The sequence below is a fragment of the Akebia trifoliata genome, chromosome 7, assembly GCF_017979445.1.
Source record: "Akebia trifoliata isolate Shusen 1 chromosome 7, ASM1797944v1, whole genome shotgun sequence".
Classification (NCBI taxonomy): domain Eukaryota; kingdom Viridiplantae; phylum Streptophyta; class Magnoliopsida; order Ranunculales; family Lardizabalaceae; genus Akebia; species Akebia trifoliata.
Window position 1 is genome coordinate 30,393,647 of NC_141381.1, and position 17,100 is coordinate 30,410,746.

The 17,100-nt window shown below is 36.9% G+C and overlaps 2 protein-coding genes across 3 annotated transcripts; one reads left to right on the top strand and one right to left on the bottom strand.

Moving 5' to 3' along the window:
* Nucleotides 1-303: 303 nt before the first annotated feature.
* LOC147398954 (uncharacterized) lies at nt 304-2,085 on the bottom strand. Of its 2 annotated transcripts, none has more exons than XM_086448331.1 (3): nt 1,870-2,085; nt 1,690-1,756; nt 304-1,469 (listed from the first exon to the last, which is right to left on the bottom strand). In XM_086448331.1, exons 1-3 carry the CDS (start codon nt 1,936-1,938, stop codon nt 589-591), a joined length of 1,017 nt encoding a protein of 338 aa, XP_086304457.1. In that variant the 5' UTR covers nt 1,939-2,085; the 3' UTR covers nt 304-588. The 2 variants fall into 2 exon arrangements, with proteins under 2 accessions (XP_086304457.1, XP_086304458.1); XM_086448332.1 differs by having other exon boundaries at nt 304-1,442; nt 1,870-2,084.
* Nucleotides 2,086-2,302: 217 nt separating this feature from the next.
* Nucleotides 2,303-16,961, top strand: LOC147398955 (DExH-box ATP-dependent RNA helicase DExH15 chloroplastic-like). The gene is made up of 16 exons (XM_086448330.1): nt 2,303-2,814; nt 2,925-3,100; nt 3,273-3,386; nt 4,510-4,618; nt 4,719-4,805; nt 6,825-6,943; nt 8,367-8,544; nt 8,704-9,303; nt 9,391-9,669; nt 11,104-11,310; nt 12,112-12,477; nt 12,646-12,882; nt 14,668-14,888; nt 16,146-16,251; nt 16,343-16,489; nt 16,680-16,961. Exons 1-16 carry the CDS (start codon nt 2,353-2,355, stop codon nt 16,776-16,778), a joined length of 3,507 nt encoding a protein of 1,168 aa, XP_086304456.1. The 5' UTR covers nt 2,303-2,352; the 3' UTR covers nt 16,779-16,961.
* The last annotated feature ends 139 nt before the right edge of the window (nt 16,962-17,100 follow it).

A 17,100-nucleotide genomic window follows, 5' to 3' on the forward strand; every position in this document is an offset into this window, starting at 1 on the left:
CAATTTCTTGCATGTTCTAGAATGGTACAAAACATAGATGAAGAAAAAAAAAGAATGCATAACTAAGATCACTGTCTAAACACATCATAGAAGTTTAAATTGTCATCAAATTATGGGAATTAATGATCCCCATGTTGAAATAGGGAATGATCAGTACTTTGTGTATAACTCAATTTAGAATTTAGAGCTCATAATGCAAGGTATGGCTTGTTAATGGGATCGATCATGTACCAGGAAATATACTACAGTGATTTCAAACACAGTTACTTTGCAGGGTCATATAAAATTCATGTTCATATCATATGCAAAGAAGTAACACAAATGTATAATATTGGATTTTGATATATTCAGTATCTATACCCCTTATCTATTCACATACCCATAAAAGTCCTCTAAAACATTACATGCAACATGCAGGTAAGAACAGAACTCATAATAGGTCCAGTTCAGTTCCTGATGAGCTTCAAGACCCTATCCCTATACTCAGCATCTTTCTCAATGAAATCAGAACTATGACGATGAACAGAATACATAAGACACAGAAAAGAAGAAACCCCACAAACATTTCAAAATATAAGAGACTCTGTTTTAAGACCTTGTGGTCATGCTATAAGAACGAGCCAATCGGAATGGTGGAGCTCCTCTGTTTACACTTGTGTCCCAGTTTACTGGATCATACTGTTTTCTGCAGCCTGGACAACGCCCATCTGCCTCGAGAATCCTTTTATGGCAGAAGAGACAGAGCCGGAATCCACACAAACAGGGGAGAAAGCTTGAGTCTGTAAGATCCAGATCTTCGTAGCATATTGGACAAGATGAAGGCTGGGAAGTGATACTGCGGAGGGACCATGTGTCGGCTCCACGACCACCACAATGACGATCTGCATGCATCGGAAAGCTATACTGCTTTGAAAGATTGGGTAGACTCTGGGGACGGAAAGCGTCATCAGGCCTCCATGCACGGCTGTTTTCCACAATCCTGATAGCTGGGCCCTTGCATTCTGGTTTCAAAACTCCTTCTCCACAAACCTTGTTTGATAACTTGGGAGGAGTTGCATCAGACCCTAAAGGAGTTTCTTCTTGCGATGGAGGTTCAGAATTTGGGGGGTGGTGCTTGTCATTGGCGGCCAAGGCATCGGCGACCGCCTCCCAGTCGTCCAGGCACCCTTCTTCCTCTTCTTCTGCATCGCTGAAGCTTCCAGAGCAGAATCCACTACTGCTGCTGCTACTACTCCGGGAACCATGTTTCCTTGAATCATTACCACCCAAAGTATTGCTGATCAGATTATTTGTCAAGGAATCCATATCACCCTCACCCCCATTGCTTCTTGACCTCATTTCCAAAATCCCAGATGAACGGTTCGGCTTATCGGTTAGAGGTAAAGGAAACGGAGGCGAACCACCCCCAATTTTTGGTTCCTCCTTGCATCCCTTGTCCTTGGCTGAATTAAACCCAGCCCAACCAAAATCCATTAAAAACTAAAACAAGATCAACTAAGAGGGAGAAAAAAAAAGTTATCTTTTTTTCATGCATCCCACACCCGAGAAAAAAAAGTTACCTTTTTTTTCAATTAAGGAAAGCGTGACGAATCAAACTACCCCTAAAATTTTGACAAAAGTCGAATCACAAAAAAAGATATAGAAAGAGAAATTAAACACAGTGATGAAATCCAGAAATTCACCACGTACCTTGAGAAAGCCATTGCTCGCGCCTCGCATCGAGCTTGCACTGCTTCAATTTCGCCAACCTGTTCGTCTAAACAAAATGAAGAACAAATCAAATAAAAAAAATTGCAGCATTAAAGAATAAATTACATGCACACAAGTAACCGAGTTGGAGACCAACAAAGAGGTTAATCGATTTCTTACCCTCTTTTTCTTCCCGAAATCCTTCGAGAACGCATGAACAGAACGGTTCTGAATCGCATCAAAGCCCATCGTTTCGTCTTCCTTTGTGAAACAAACAGATTTCTGAAAAACCTAATTTTTTAGAGAGATAAAACCCCAGATATTTCAAAGGAGACCCCACGAAATGGAGAGAGATAGAGAGAGAGAGAGTGGCCAACAAAAGCGTCCTTAATTCTAATTTCTTCGACGCTTAATTTAATAATCGAACCCCCTGGTCTGCATATAAGATCAAGTTACCATACTACCCCTGGTGTTTAATAAATTTACGGATTCACCCACTTATCAGTTATCAATGCGTCACTTGTTGAAAAATCTCCCTCTATCTTTCATAAATATCCAATCAGTCCAACTTCTTGAGTGTGGGTCCACCATTAGTGGGCCTTACACGTATGGGATATTTAGGCCCAAAGTAGGATTGAGAGCCCGAGCTCGAGCTCTCACGCAATGCAGATTCTTCCCGCCACACGAACGCATCCTCTCTTCTCAACAACATTCTTCAACCAATGTAGCACTCTGGTTCTCCACTCAAACACACACTATCGAAAATTAGGGTTTTGTTGCCCCAAAAGATTTCGCACATCGAAGCTAAGTTCGTATCGATTTCCCAAATCTCAGGATTCTCCAAGTTCAAGTTTCATTCCTCCACTAGAGGGACAGATCTCTGATGCTGATGAAGACGACGACGAAGACGAAGAAGTTGCAGAGGAATACGAGGATCTCGTTGGGGAAGGTTCGGATGGTGATGAAGAAGGCGAATTCGAGATCGATAGGCCTTCGTCTCGCTACGAGGAGCATAAATGGCAGAGAGTGGAGAGACTTCGATCCGAAGTCAGAGAGTTTGGAGAGGGAATTATCGATTTTGATGAACTCGCATCTATTTACGACTTCCGAATCGACGAATTCCAGGTTTCTATTGTTGATTTGTTGCACTCCTCTTTTAAATCCACCTATTTTAGCTATTTTTCTGTAGAAAAAAAACATTTTTTTTTAAATTTGAAGTTTTCTTTTTTTTGCAGCGATTGGCCATACAAGCATTCCTTAGAGGTTCATCGATTGTTGTTTCTGCACCGACGAGCAGCGGAAAGACCCTGATAGCAGAAGCTGCAGCAGTGGCCACAGTTGCAAGGGGAAGGCGTATCCTCTATACGACTCCATTGAAGGCCTTGTCCAACCAGAAATACCGAGAATTCTGGTATAAAATCCTTCTTTTCGTTGTTTTACAGTGAAACGGAACCATATTGATGATTCTTCCACTTGCCATACATATATTTGAGATTTTTCTTGAATACATTTGTGAAGCTAATATATGAGATAACAAAAGTATTTCTGTTGTATTTTGTATTTTGTTTGTATTTTTTCTTCAGTGAGACATTCGGGGAAAGTGTCGTTGGCCTTCTTACTGGAGATTCTGTAGTTAACAAAGACGCTCAGATTTTAATTATGACTACGGAAATTCTGCGCAATATGCTGTATCAAAGGTACCCTTTCAATAACAATGGGCTTTATATTAATGCGCTAAGTTAACGCATCTTTAATGTTTCAACTTTCAATAAGCTACCATATAACCGTAGCCTTATGGATAAGATGCCTGACTTTTAAACAGAAAATTGTGGGTTCTTTCCTTCTGGATGTCATTTGAAAATGACTCCTTCAAATATAAATGATTCAAAGGGATTGAAATGTTTTTTAGCAAAGGTTGCATTTTTTTTTTTTTAAAACTTAGATTCTTGACATCATTTAAATCTCTGGTTTTTGTGTGTGTGTCTGCAGAGATTCCATTGTTTTTTATTTTTTTCCGAATATTTTTCTTTTTCTGATTTTGGTTTATTTTATAATGTTTTGGTCAAATCATTTAACACATACCAATGCAAACTGAAACATTCCGATACAAACCGGTACCAATTGAAACATTTAATTTCATGAATGCTTCATATCGGAATTTCAGAAACCTATACGTGATACATTGCAATAGGGTATTATGCTTTGAATCATGTAAATATAGGCACACTTTTCTTCACAAATTAAAGTGCATTACCAATAACCATTCCTTTTTTACATTTATTATTTTTTGGACTAGATGTACAATCAAGGCAGCAGTGTAATGGAACTCATAGTTTATGTGTTATGAATCATAACAGCGAAGCCATAAAAGTGATTTGAATTATTATCAGTTCTGAACATGTGTGTGCGGTTGGATTCATTTTGAAGAATTGACACTAAACACCACTGTAGCCTGAGAAATTAACTGTTAGCATATACTTTTACGTTAATGGATTTGGTGTAGTGAAGACATGAGCCCCAATTTGATTTATTTAGGTGCAAGCAACACAACTTAATTTTAAAATCCAGTGCTCATCATTTATTGTCTTTGAAAATGATTAAAATGCTAACAAATGATTTATTTATCGTGCATATTTACATTAAATGCTAATTCTTCAAGGAATTTTTTCATTTTTATCCATATCTCTTGCTTTATCTATTTCTCTACCATCTCTCTCTATGTGTTTGTGGTGTGCATGTTTCTGCATTTGTGTGTGCGTGAGTGAGTGAGTGTGTGTGTGTGAGATTAGAGACGGTTGTTTATTACTGCTTCTTGTTTAGTGTTGGAATGGCTTCTTCAAGTAGTGGATTGTTTCATGTTGATGTCGTTGTTTTGGATGAAGTACATTATCTCAGCGACATATCTCGGGGTACAGTTTGGGAAGAAATAGTATGTCTTTATCTTATCCTGGTTATCAGTTATTGTTTGTGCGTACTTTGGCTCCCACGTTTATAGATATCATTCTAATCATGCGTATAAAATACTCCAGGTAATTTATTGTCCAAAAGAAGTTCAACTTATATGTCTTTCGGCAACAGTTGCAAATGCTGATGAGCTGGCAGGTTGGATTGGACAGGTATTGCACATTTCAGATCAATCTAGTCCCATTACTATGTCTGCAAAGTGATTTCAATAGTATGGAAATATTTGAACAATAGGATTTCAAATTTTCTATTCCATCCCACATGAAGTGTAAGAGGTGATGCCTCGCGCAATGACCTGATTTCAGCCAGTATGTCCTTTACTACCATATATTCTTCCAACCTTTTGGTACCATATATTTGTGATCTGTTGTGATATTTGACAAATTGGTGTATGGCTTTTCCTTGAAAATCAAAATTGCCTCAAGGAAATAAATACCTCTAGATGCTTTTCAACTTTCAGTTGACAATTTTTTGGCATTCCTTTTTCATCTGGACCTACTATTCTAGACCAATAAACTTGCCTCTACCCCATGAAGTTGATAACTGATTCATCATAGGGCTCCTTTAGCAACTAGGAATTGAATTCCCTTGTTTCTTTATCTGATAAATAAAAGATGGGATTCCACCTTATTTGCTTGGCATGAAATTAAATTATTCAACAATTTTGTGGATCGATGCTTTACTCTGTCCATTGCATCTGTTGATGTTCACATGACGGATATATATTGCATGGTGATTCATGTATTCAAGTCATTTATATTACATACCCCTAACCAATTTGTATATCAAAGCATGATTCTGACCTTATGACGTGTGACATTTGGGATGCGATGGCTCTCATGGCAACACTCTGGTGTAAGTTTCACCAGATGGGCTAGACCTAGCTTTTGACCTTCTCAAGAATACAGCTTAGAGTGGCGACGGGGGAAGTTAACCCAAAGCCTCTCTGTTCCACTACTTCTGCACACCTCTATCTTCTATACCCAATCTCTTGCAAACATCTGCAATATCTTCCTTCCACTTCCTTATTGCATTTCTTGTTATAGATCTCCTATCTTTGCTCCCCAAACCCTTTATGCTCCTTGGAGCTAGCATCAATGTCTTTATAACTATTTTTAACAACCCCCCCCCCCCCCCCCCCCCGGGTGCCCCCAAATTCACCTTCCTCACTCATTCTTCTGAATAGATTTAATGCCAAAGTTTCGTTGGAAAAATTAAATGGAGGAGCAAGATTCTTTGAAGAGTTTGTAATTAGGTGGAAAGTTGTTTGTTCTTCTTAGCTTGTCGGCTTCTTGTTTTTCGGTGGTTCCTTTTGTACATTCTCCGCTTTTTCAATAAAATTATACTTATAAAAAAAAAAAGATTCAATTTTCCGATATCAGATTTTTGGGACAAGTTTTTGATAGTGGTGATGATGAAGAATGTAGCTGGTATATTGATGCTTATGGAAACAACTTGGTTGGTCCTTTTATAGCTAATGAGTATGGGACCTTCACTACTTGAGTTCTATAAGTAATTGATTTTTGCAGAGAATCTTTCCTCTTTTAGAAAAGGCTTTCATCATTTAACACCCTTTTTTACTTTATCCCAAAGCAATAAAATGGCAAAAAAATTATTTGGAAGAATAAACCTTTTTATTTGGTAAATTTATTCTTTCTTTCTTTTTTCTTTTGCTTTTTTGATTAGAAGCTGGTGGTTTTTTATTCATTGCGCACTCTTTCTTTTATTCTATGATCATTATGTTGATCCCCCAGCTATACTGTTTTTGATATTGTTCTCAGGGTTTCTTTTCAAGCTTTGTATATCAATTCATAATCATGTCATTAGCCATTGTCCTTGTATTTTTTGCAAATTTAATTTTTATTAAGTTGTATATAATCTCGCAAAGGCATGTGTCTGATTGTTATGTTGTCTTGGGTCTTTTTTCTTCTTCCTGTTTTTAAGCTTAAATTTTAAACATGGTACCTTTAAAAGGAGGTACAAGGAGATTTAGAATAACTTATTGTGTAAATGTTGAGTATGTTACCCTCTTGTGATCTGTTTCTTCTGCTTAGGAATGCCAAAAATGTGAACAAATATTTAATGTGGGCGATCTCCAGGACCTCTAAAGGATCAAATTGTTAATTTATTCGTAATTCTTTTCTTTATATACTCTTCTTGTTTTGGTCTAGATTCATGGTGCAACAGAGTTGGTAACATCGATAAAACGTCCAGTTCCATTAACTTGGCATTTTTCTATGAAGAATTCTTTGTTACCACTTCTTAATGAGAAAGGGACAAGCATGAATAGGTACCTCTCTATTCTTCCTTTGAATACCTAATTTTTGGGTAATGATTTTTTTTTTTACTTCTCTAATAATGTGTAAAACATTGTATAATTCAATTTTGATATTTAATCCTAGGATATTGGCAACAATAATCTAATATCTAACCATCCATTTCCTCTCAACCTTCTTTCTTGATGGTAAATCACTACCATGTGCTCATTTTGATTATTAGTGATTGTCAATACCTAAATCTGGGCATATTAGATATTAATATGTTGATGACTTCCATCATGAGTGACACAATATGCATATGATATTGAGTAATGGTGATTCAGTTATGTTTTACACTCATGTTGTAAGAGTACGTCAAGGTTGAGGAAGCACCAACAGTGTCAGTTGTGAAGACCGTACTCGCTACTGAGGTTGAATGTATTATATTACCTCCCACAGCCTCTCTCTTTCTCTCTAGTTTCGCTGGATCTGTTACGGTGATTCAGAGCTTTGATTACTTGAGTTGCATTGAACCCAGTGTTGGAGGGAATTAAACCCAGGTCTCTGGGGTATCAAATTTCCCTGTGTCATACCTGTACAAAAACGTACCAAAGTGTATCCTACTATGTTGTACAGTAGACTATTTTGCACGTCAATACTTTCTTGTTCTTACCTATTCTTTATTTAAAATTATTTAATTGTATAATACTTTAATGTTTTTTAATGGTACTCTATAGCATCAGTTATTATAAATGTCATCGTGATTATTTTTAGTATAGGTGATTCTAGGTTTAGTTTAATTCCTTTAAACACCATTTTGTGTTAATCAAGCACAGCCCAGAGAAATCTATGGGACTGTATATAATATTAAATATAAGTATAATATGTAAGATTGTTATATATTGTTGGGCAGGGTTAAGCTGACACTTAAGTTTTTGATCTTTGAATCCTCAAATTTTCATACCACAGTGCCAATGCTGTTCTTAGAATCCCTTGAGAGATGAAATTTGGGAGTCCACTTATGTTAATATCAGTTCTCAGTACCTCTATCCATATTCTTTTTGTCTTCCTCTCGCTTTTTTAAAAGCTTCAACTTGGGAAGGTGAAGTTGCTTGAGATGAAATGGGATTTAAAACGAACAAGATCTGTGTATGGTCTTTCAACTTCTATCACTGATTAAGAAGTTCAGGATTCTAAATTGGTTTAAATCTAGATCTGGTTGTTATCTCCCAAATAGTTTGTCATGTTTACTGTCATCAATAAGAATGGGGGCATTTTAGTTTTCCAATTCAGGCTTTCTAAAACATTATTGAATGTTGATGCTGCTCACTCATACTAATTTGGTCTACACTTTTGATCTGTTTATATCTTGTACCAGATTCTGTTTACTTTTGTCCTGGAACCCACTGGTTGAAATCCATTCACTGTTTATATTTTCAATTTGTGTTGAAACAGGAAGCTGTCACTCAATTATTTACATCTCTCTGGTGCTGGAGTTAAATCCTACAATGAAGATGGATCTAGAAGGAATTTTAGAAAGCGAGAATATGGACAGAGCTACAATAGTGTTACTAATATGTATGGACGGTCATCTCTATCAAAGAATGACATCAACACAATCCGCCGTTCACAAGTATGGACTTAAGTTCAGTATTTTGTTTTCTAGTATGGTATTATTCATTTTTGAAATGTTTGCATGGAGTTACTTTGACTAGTCCTATTCTTTTAAATCATAGACTATAGATACTTTGAACTGTAAGGCCTTTTTTTTTCGCTTCTTTCTGCACCCCAGGTTCCTGAGGTTAGAGATACATTATGGCACCTTAGGGCAAGGGATATGCTGCCAGCTATTTGGTTTATTTTTAGCAGGAAAGGATGTGATGCATCTGTTCAGTATCTTGAAGATTGCAAACTTTTGGACGATTGTGAGGTGGTTGAAGTTGAACTGGCCTTGAAGAAGTTCCGTATTAAGTATCCTGATGCTGTCAGAGAGCCTGCCATAAAAGGCCTTCGACAAGGGGTTGCTGCACATCATGCTGGATGCCTACCTCTGTGGAAATCGTTTATTGAAGAGTTGTTTCAGCGAGGACTAGTTAAGATTGTCTTTGCTACTGAAACACTTGCTGCTGGAATTAACATGCCTGCTAGGACAGCTGTCATTGCATCTCTTAGTAAAAGAACTGAAACTGGTCGTATCCATTTAAGCTCAAATGAATTGCTTCAAATGGCTGGGCGAGCTGGGCGTAGAGGAATTGATGTTAGAGGGCATGTAGTTCTCGTTCAAACTCCCTTTGAAGGAGCCGAAGAGTGCTGCAAAGTTCTCTTTGCTGGCTTAGAGCCTCTTGTTTCACAGTTTACTGCATCATATGGAATGGTGCTGAATCTCCTTGCTGTATGTTCCTTCACCAATTGTAAATTTAGTTTAACATTATTAAGGCTGATGCACTTCAGTAATTAACATGATCTTAGTGCTATATAGGGTGCAAAAGTTACTCGTGTGTTGAAGGAAACAGTTGATGTGAAAGTTTCACAAGCAGGACGATCGTTGGAAGAAGCTAGAAAGCTAGTTGAGCGAAGCTTTGGTAACTATGTTGGAAGCAATGTTATGCTTGCTGCCAAAGAGGAGCTTAATATAATACAAAAAGAGATTGAATTGCTGACTTTAGAAGTTAGTGATGATGCTGTTGATAGGCAAAGTCAGAGGCAGTTATCTGAGATGGCATACAGGGAGATTTCTGACTTGCAGGAAGAATTACGGGTATTTCATTGTTGGAATGTGCTTTTCCTTGCTTTGTTCATGATTTAGATGCAGTGACTTTCTTCTTGGTTCAATATCAAGTAACTGTTTGGCTTTTTTCATATATAAAGTTCTCGAAGTCAAGAGGTGACCTCCCTGGTGTATCTTTTAGGTGTTCGAGGAATCTATTTGTACTAAAATATTATGCTCTAGTCTACGTGATAAAGTTCAATGTCATTCCTCTTGATTTGTGATATAATTTGTAGAATGAAGGCCCATGTTTCAACAGTCAAATATGAACAGCTTTCTTTGGTGCATATCTGGTATTCATACTGTCCGCACTCTGCATAGATAACAATGGGTTCCACACAAAGTGCTCCTCCCGTATGGTCAAGATAAACTCTTGCATTTTTACACTCTCTGATGACCTAATGAATCATTTTCATTATTTATATCTAATACCTGTATTTTAGATTCTTAAACATTTAATCCCACTCTTTATACAATTTAAGAGTGAAAATCACCTTAATGAGAGTTGGGAGTTTTTCAAATAGGAGGTCAATGTTTTTTCCCCTGGAGATGGTAATTTTTCCATTAATATGTTCGATTGCACGTGGAAAATAGGGTGGAAAATCAATTACCATGGAAAATGACATTTTTCATGTGTTTGGTTGCATTTTTCCACGGAAATTCATTTTCCACCCCAATCAAAAAGTCCACCAAAACATGGATTCACTTTCCCACCCATATGGGTGGGAAAGTGAAATCCATCTAAATTTTTCATCCCCAAAATATCTTCTTCTTCTTCTTCTTCTTCATTCATATCTTTTTCTTCCCCACCACTATCATCACACTCAACTTCACTGTCGTAAAATATCTTCTTCTTCTTCTTCATTCATATCTTTTTCTTCCCCACCACTACTATCACACTCAACTTCACTGTCGTCGCCCACTTTCTCTCCCTTTCTCTCTCTCTTTCCTCTTCTTCTTCTTCCCTCACCTCCACCGCCACCGCCACCACCACCACCACTTCCTCCCCTCTTCTTCCTCATCATCTTCTTCCTCACTTGCCTCCAGCGAGGCCGCCACCACCACCACGCCTCCCCCCCCCCCCCCCCCCTTTTCTCTCTTTCTTCCTCTTTCTCTTCCTCTTCTTCTTCTTTATTTTTCCCTCTTATTTTTTTCAAAGTAGCATCAAACAATGGATTTAACTTTTCCATCATTTCCATTTTTCCATGGATTTTAATTTCCCATGCAATCAAACGTACCCTAAGGTTTTTTTAATAGCTGATTTGCTGACCTAATTCTTTTCTTCAGAGGAAAATAAAGTATCCATAGCTTTAGAAGAGAAATCCTACTGATTCCAACTATCTTGTTCTTTAGTGATGCATGTATCTGTACAGGACCACACATTTAAAAATATTTTGACTTTTGGGATGGTTGCATCTTTCTCAGGTAGAGAAACAACTGAGGACTGAATTACGACGGAGGATGGAATTGAAGAGAATGACTTCTTTGAAACCTCTATTAAAGGAGATGGAAGATGGGCGTTTACCCTTTATCTGTTTACACTATAAAGATATTGAAGGAGTTCAACATTCAGTCTCTGCTGTTTATTTGGGGAAGGTCGATTCTCTTTCTGGTTCAAAAGTCAATAACATGGTGAGCATCACAATTTTCAGACTTTCTGAATTTGTTTTTACTGACCTTTAATGATGAACTTTCTTGCAACATGCTTGAAAGTTGAGACACTTCAGATGACCTGATCATATGATTACATTTTGGTTTCTGTTTTTCTTTCCTGTGCAGTTAGTAAAGCTAACTATTTATCACCCCTTACCATAGAATCCTCATGAATATAAAATCATCAAAGAACAGCCCCCTTCTGTCCTAAAAAAATTTGGCCATAAAATATAAAGGATTTAACATGTAAAACAATGGAGTGGATCTTTTCTTCATTTCCTTTGAATACTCTTCTCTTGTGCTCCTTCGAAAGTCCCCAATGTGCCAAAAACAGAAGTGGTCTCAAAGTAATTCCTTTTTCCAGTGAGAAGTGTGCCATCTTATAAAGAGGCCCGATACCAATTCTGCTAATTGTTCTTGTTTCTTGTCATCATTTCAGTTCAGGTCAATAAGTTGCACCATTTTATATGATACAATTGTGTTATTATTTTTAGACCTTCCATGCATGGTTCAATCATTTGCTTTATGGATTTATTGGTTTTGTCATGTGTATTATTGATCCTATTCATCGCTATATGTCAGCTAGCTCACAGTCAAACCAAAGTTTTTTTTTTTTAATTTTCTGATAAGCAAACGAAGGTTCTTTTTATTGTGACATTTGGTATACTTAATTTTTTTCGTTCTTATAATTCATCTGATTATTCTACTTTAAAATGGTTTTAATATCCTTGTGGTTGATAACCCTGTATAAATTTTTTTTAGTATTCTTTTACATGACAGATTCAAACAGACGATTCTTTTGAACTAAATATCATGGAAACTGAGTTGGATCTCGGAGATAGTGAAGGAAAACTTGATGCCAAGCCTTCTTATCATGTAGCTCTTGGTTCAGATAACTCTTGGTATCTCTTCACAGAGAAGTGGATTAAAACGGTTTATAGGACTGGTTTGCCTAACGTTCCTTTAACTCAAGGTGATGCTTTGCCTCGGGAAATTTTGAGACTGCACCTTGATACAGAACAAATACAATGGGAGAAGCTGGGTGATTCTGTATTTGGAGGCCTGTGGTGCATGGAAGGATCTCTTCAGACATGGTCTTGGAGTTTAAATGTGCCAGTCTTAAGTACCCTTTCAGAAGTTGATGAGGTAGATCTATATATTGATGAGGTTCCCTTACATGTTTTTTTTTGTCATATGTCATCAACTTTTAGCTATATTCCACTGAATTTTTTCATATTTGACTGTTCCTGAGGCTTTGACAGCCTTGAGATAGAAAAAAAAAAATGGCATCTGCTCAACCTTTTTTTTTATCAGATGCTTCCAATGTCACAAGCATACAGTGATGCTGTGGAGTGTTACAAGGAGCAAAGACATAAGGTTTCTCATTTGAAGAAAAGGATCGCACGTACAGAAGGCTTTAAGGAATTTAAGAAGATCATAGATACGACTAACTTCACTAAAGAAAAGATTGAACGATTGAAGGCTAGATCAAATCGTTTAGTTAATCGAATAAAGCAAATTGAACCATCTGGTTGGAAGGAATTCCTGCAGGTATTATTAGCGTATTAATTCCTTTTACAATGACATTCAGGTTACTTGTCTTTCAACAGTATCATTTCCATCCATGAGCACACACTTCATTATGATACTCTCATAACTCCTTTTCAACTTTTGCATTTTCAATTATTTATTTTATTTCATGTTATCCCTTTCTAATACATTTAATGTGTTGCTGGATATTTGGAGACTTTCTTTGGATTCTTTGCTGTATCTTTGTGGTTATTTTGTTCTGCTAAGGGTGTGTGTTATGAGCTTCTCAATTTGATGCATTAGTGGTTTCTCATTTATTTCAGTATCAGCAAAGACACGATGCACATGGGCTGGGCTGGCCCGATGGGCATCCAATCTGCCTCTAGAAGCCCATGGGTTGGGTTGGCGCTCATCTTATAAAAGATGTTAGCTTAGAACAAGCCTGAGTCTAAATGTCTAATGCCCTGGCTTGACTGTCTAGTCTTGGGCTCAGATTGAGCCTCACTCTTTTTGGCCTGTGACAGGGTTGGGCCATCCTTGGGCTTTGCTTAACCATGTGCACCCATAGCCGTTGAATATACTGGGGAAAATATGCATTATCATTTATTATTTGATTGGTCACGAACATTCATTCTCATTCACATGTTGCCTGGAGTGATCCATTCTACATGGTTGCATATGAAATATAAATGGGTGGATTCTCTTCATTCGTGACATACACAACTTGAGCTTATTTCTTCCGCGACAGTTCACATATTACTTTGACAAAACTCTAATTGTACTGAGGATTTGCAGTGTGAATTTCATTCTCAGAAGAGTTGTAGTAACAGTCTCTGGTTCAATTTGTTTTGATCAGAGCAGGCACCATGTTACCATCTTAAAATCTCCACTTTCATGAGCCATATCTCTGATCTTTTGGCAATTTTGTAGGACACTGCTATGAAGTAAGGCTAACAATTCTTTTGTACTTGGCTCCGTTTGCAATTTGTTGGGGGTATTTGGAAAGAAAGGAACAGTCGTATGTTTGAGGGGCAAGTTTCCATGATGGAAGACTTGGTTTTATTGATTTTGGCCCTTTTTTTTTCTCTTGAAGCAGACTTTACAAGGAATTCAAAGGAGTTTTCTTCGAAGATTTTATTGTTAGATGGGATAGGATTTGTATTTTGGTGATGGAGTAGTTTGTTTGGAGCTTTGTTGTTCTTTTCTTTTCCATTTCTTTTCTTTGCTTGTTTGTCCTTGTTGTTCGGGTTGGTCTTCTTGACCCCCCTTCTTTCTTTCCTTTTTAATAAAATTATCTTTATCGTTAAAAAAAGAGAGAGTAAGGGTAACCATAGTTTTAGTGAAGCAATTTTGGGTAGAGAATTTAGGGTACTGCTCTTACATATTGGTAGGTGAAATTATCGTAAAAAATGATAGGTTAACATTTTAGAGTGTAAATATTCCCAGGCATATGTCCATAGCCTACTAGATTTGGCATGGCCTTGTGTTAACTGGCGCGAACTCCAGTAGAAATGAATTATGAGGGGAGATTTCCTCAATTAAAAAAAAAAAAAAACAGCCCAAATGCAACACAAACATATGTGACATGTCCACCAGTCCTTTTGATTTCACCCTATTAGAACTAGTGATTATCATTATACTGTCAATCATCGAAATTAGTAGACATAACTTCCTGAAAGAGTTTGCATAGACTACACCTAGGCAAGAGTGGGCTGCTGCAAGATTCCATATCATATACCTGAAAGCACGTGCTTAATATAAGCTGTATATGTTCCTGATTTTGCTAACATTTCCCGTCTCTATCAGATCAGCAATGTCATACATGAAGCTAGAGCATTGGATATCAACACGCACGCGATATTTCCTCTTGGTGAAACAGCAGCAGCTATTCGAGGAGAAAATGAACTCTGGCTTGCAATGGTGCTTCGGAACAAAATTTTATTAGGTCTAAAGCCAGCACAACTTGCTTCTGTATGTGGAAGTTTAGTTTCAGAAGGAATCAAAATCCGTCCCTGGAAAAATAACAGGTATCATTTTTAATTCAGCTGCCAAGTATTTATTCCTGCTTCCATTTTTCTTTAGATAAACCACACAAGCACTTCAAATTTGGAACATTACTGGTGTTCTATGTGATTCACGATGGTCATGGATTTACTATGATCTTTGGATGATTATTGTGGTCTTAATAGAGGGAGGCGCTTGTTAAGCTAAAAAGAGCACAATAGAAGTCATTTCATTAGGACCTTAGAAGCCTGGTGGTCAAATTCTCGTTCTCTCTTAGATTTATATAGCCGTTATTGGTGAAAAATAAAATACTTGATTGATGATGTTCTGGTGAATTTATTGCGTATGAAAAAAGTTGTACGTTAGGAGCAGGAATGTGGAGTGAGCTTAAGTGAACCTTGGACCCAACCATGGTTGAGTTGTAGCTCAATTGGCTGATGCTCTGCAACACATCCCAAGAATGGTCCAAAGTTTCGTTCCATTTCAGATTTTTTCGGTGTAACATTCAATTATTTTTATATCCTGGAACAAAACACCCAGAATTTCAAATGTTTTTGGATACTTAGCAAAACATACCAAAACATATTGGCACTACAAAAAAAGTATCTTTTAAAGAAATTGGAATCTTTCATAATGTTTTGGAATATTTCATGAAACATATCAACTACAATGTTTGGATACTAAAATAACTGTTAAACAAATTTTGTAACTTTTAATATTCATTTAATATAAAAAAGACTTTTACAACATTATGATATAAATGCAATGTTTCAAGGTGCTGATGTTTGTTTTTCAATGTTTCGAAACATTTCTAATGTGTATCATTGTGAAAAGCTCTAAAAGATATAACTTTCTATATTTATTATGAATAAAAATTAAACTTTGTTGATATGAAGGGTGTGTTCCTGAATGCTTCGGTTTTCATTTAGTTTCATGTTTAGGAAAAACCAATTTAAACCTTAATTATGACATATTATGAAATTACAGGTATGGCATGTTGTTTCCTCAACGGAAAATGGCAAAACAAACATGCCCAAAATTATGACAATAGGTTTTTTCCATGCTATCTAAAAATAACAGGACCTAAACCACAAATTAATTACGGGCTTATTCTGTCACATGCACAGTGTTTACTATGAACCACTCATTGCTCATATCATGGGCTACTGACCATACTAAGAAGTATATAGGACATGTTTTGATTGATTTAATTAGATCTTTTAGACGGATTACTGTATTTGAAGATCGAATTGGGCTTTGGTTTTATTTAATATTTGCAGCTATGCCTATGTTTATGAACCTTCCACTACTGTAATCAATATCGTCAAGCTGTTGGACAAGCAAAGGAGCTCTTTTTTGCAACTCCAAGAAAAACATGGAGTAAAAGTAAGTCTATCGGATCAATCTCTCATTCACATTGCATTGGGTTCACATTAAATTTTTTTTCTCGCTTGGTGATTATGCTTTCATTTTACAGGTATCCTGTGGATTGGATAGTCAATTTTGTGGCATGGTTGAAGCTTGGGCCTCTGGCCTAACTTGGCGGGAGATTATGATGGATTGTGCAATGGATGAGGGTGATTTAGCTCGCCTCTTACGGCGTACAATTGATTTATTGGCTCAGGTGCGTACAACTTATATCAATAAAGTGGTTAATTTGCTTTTCAGTTCCCCATTTTGAAGAGTATATTTTGAGTATATGCTTGTTGATAGCCATTTTTGTGTAGTTTTTGTAGAAAGTAAAGAATGATCTTTGAGGTTTCTTCTTGATTTAGTTTCTAACACGTGAGCTGTACTGGTATTTTTGGTTACAGATTCCCAAATTGCCCGACATTGACCCAGTTCTGCAAAACACTGCCATGGCTGCATCCAATTTCATGGACCGTCCACCAATAAGTGAGCTTGCTGGATAAATAAAGTAAATTATGATAAAGAAAGGAATGCATATTCGTGTTCCCGAGAAGGTGAAAGCTTTTTCAGAGCTGTGTAATATATTTTCGTGGGATGTATCATCCAATTGTAAAAAAGTCATTTTTTAATCAATTTCATTATGGTAATTAAATTAGTTCTGGCTTGTAGAAGCCCCTCTTCGGTAACAGCAGCCTCAATTGTTTCTGTCATCTCTTCCTCAAACCGCTGATTTAGCGGAGCTTTAGTCCATACTCAAAATCCATGGTATCTGCAATAATGTTGGAAATATAAAAAACATGAGACCCAACTTTTTTTCACTACAGT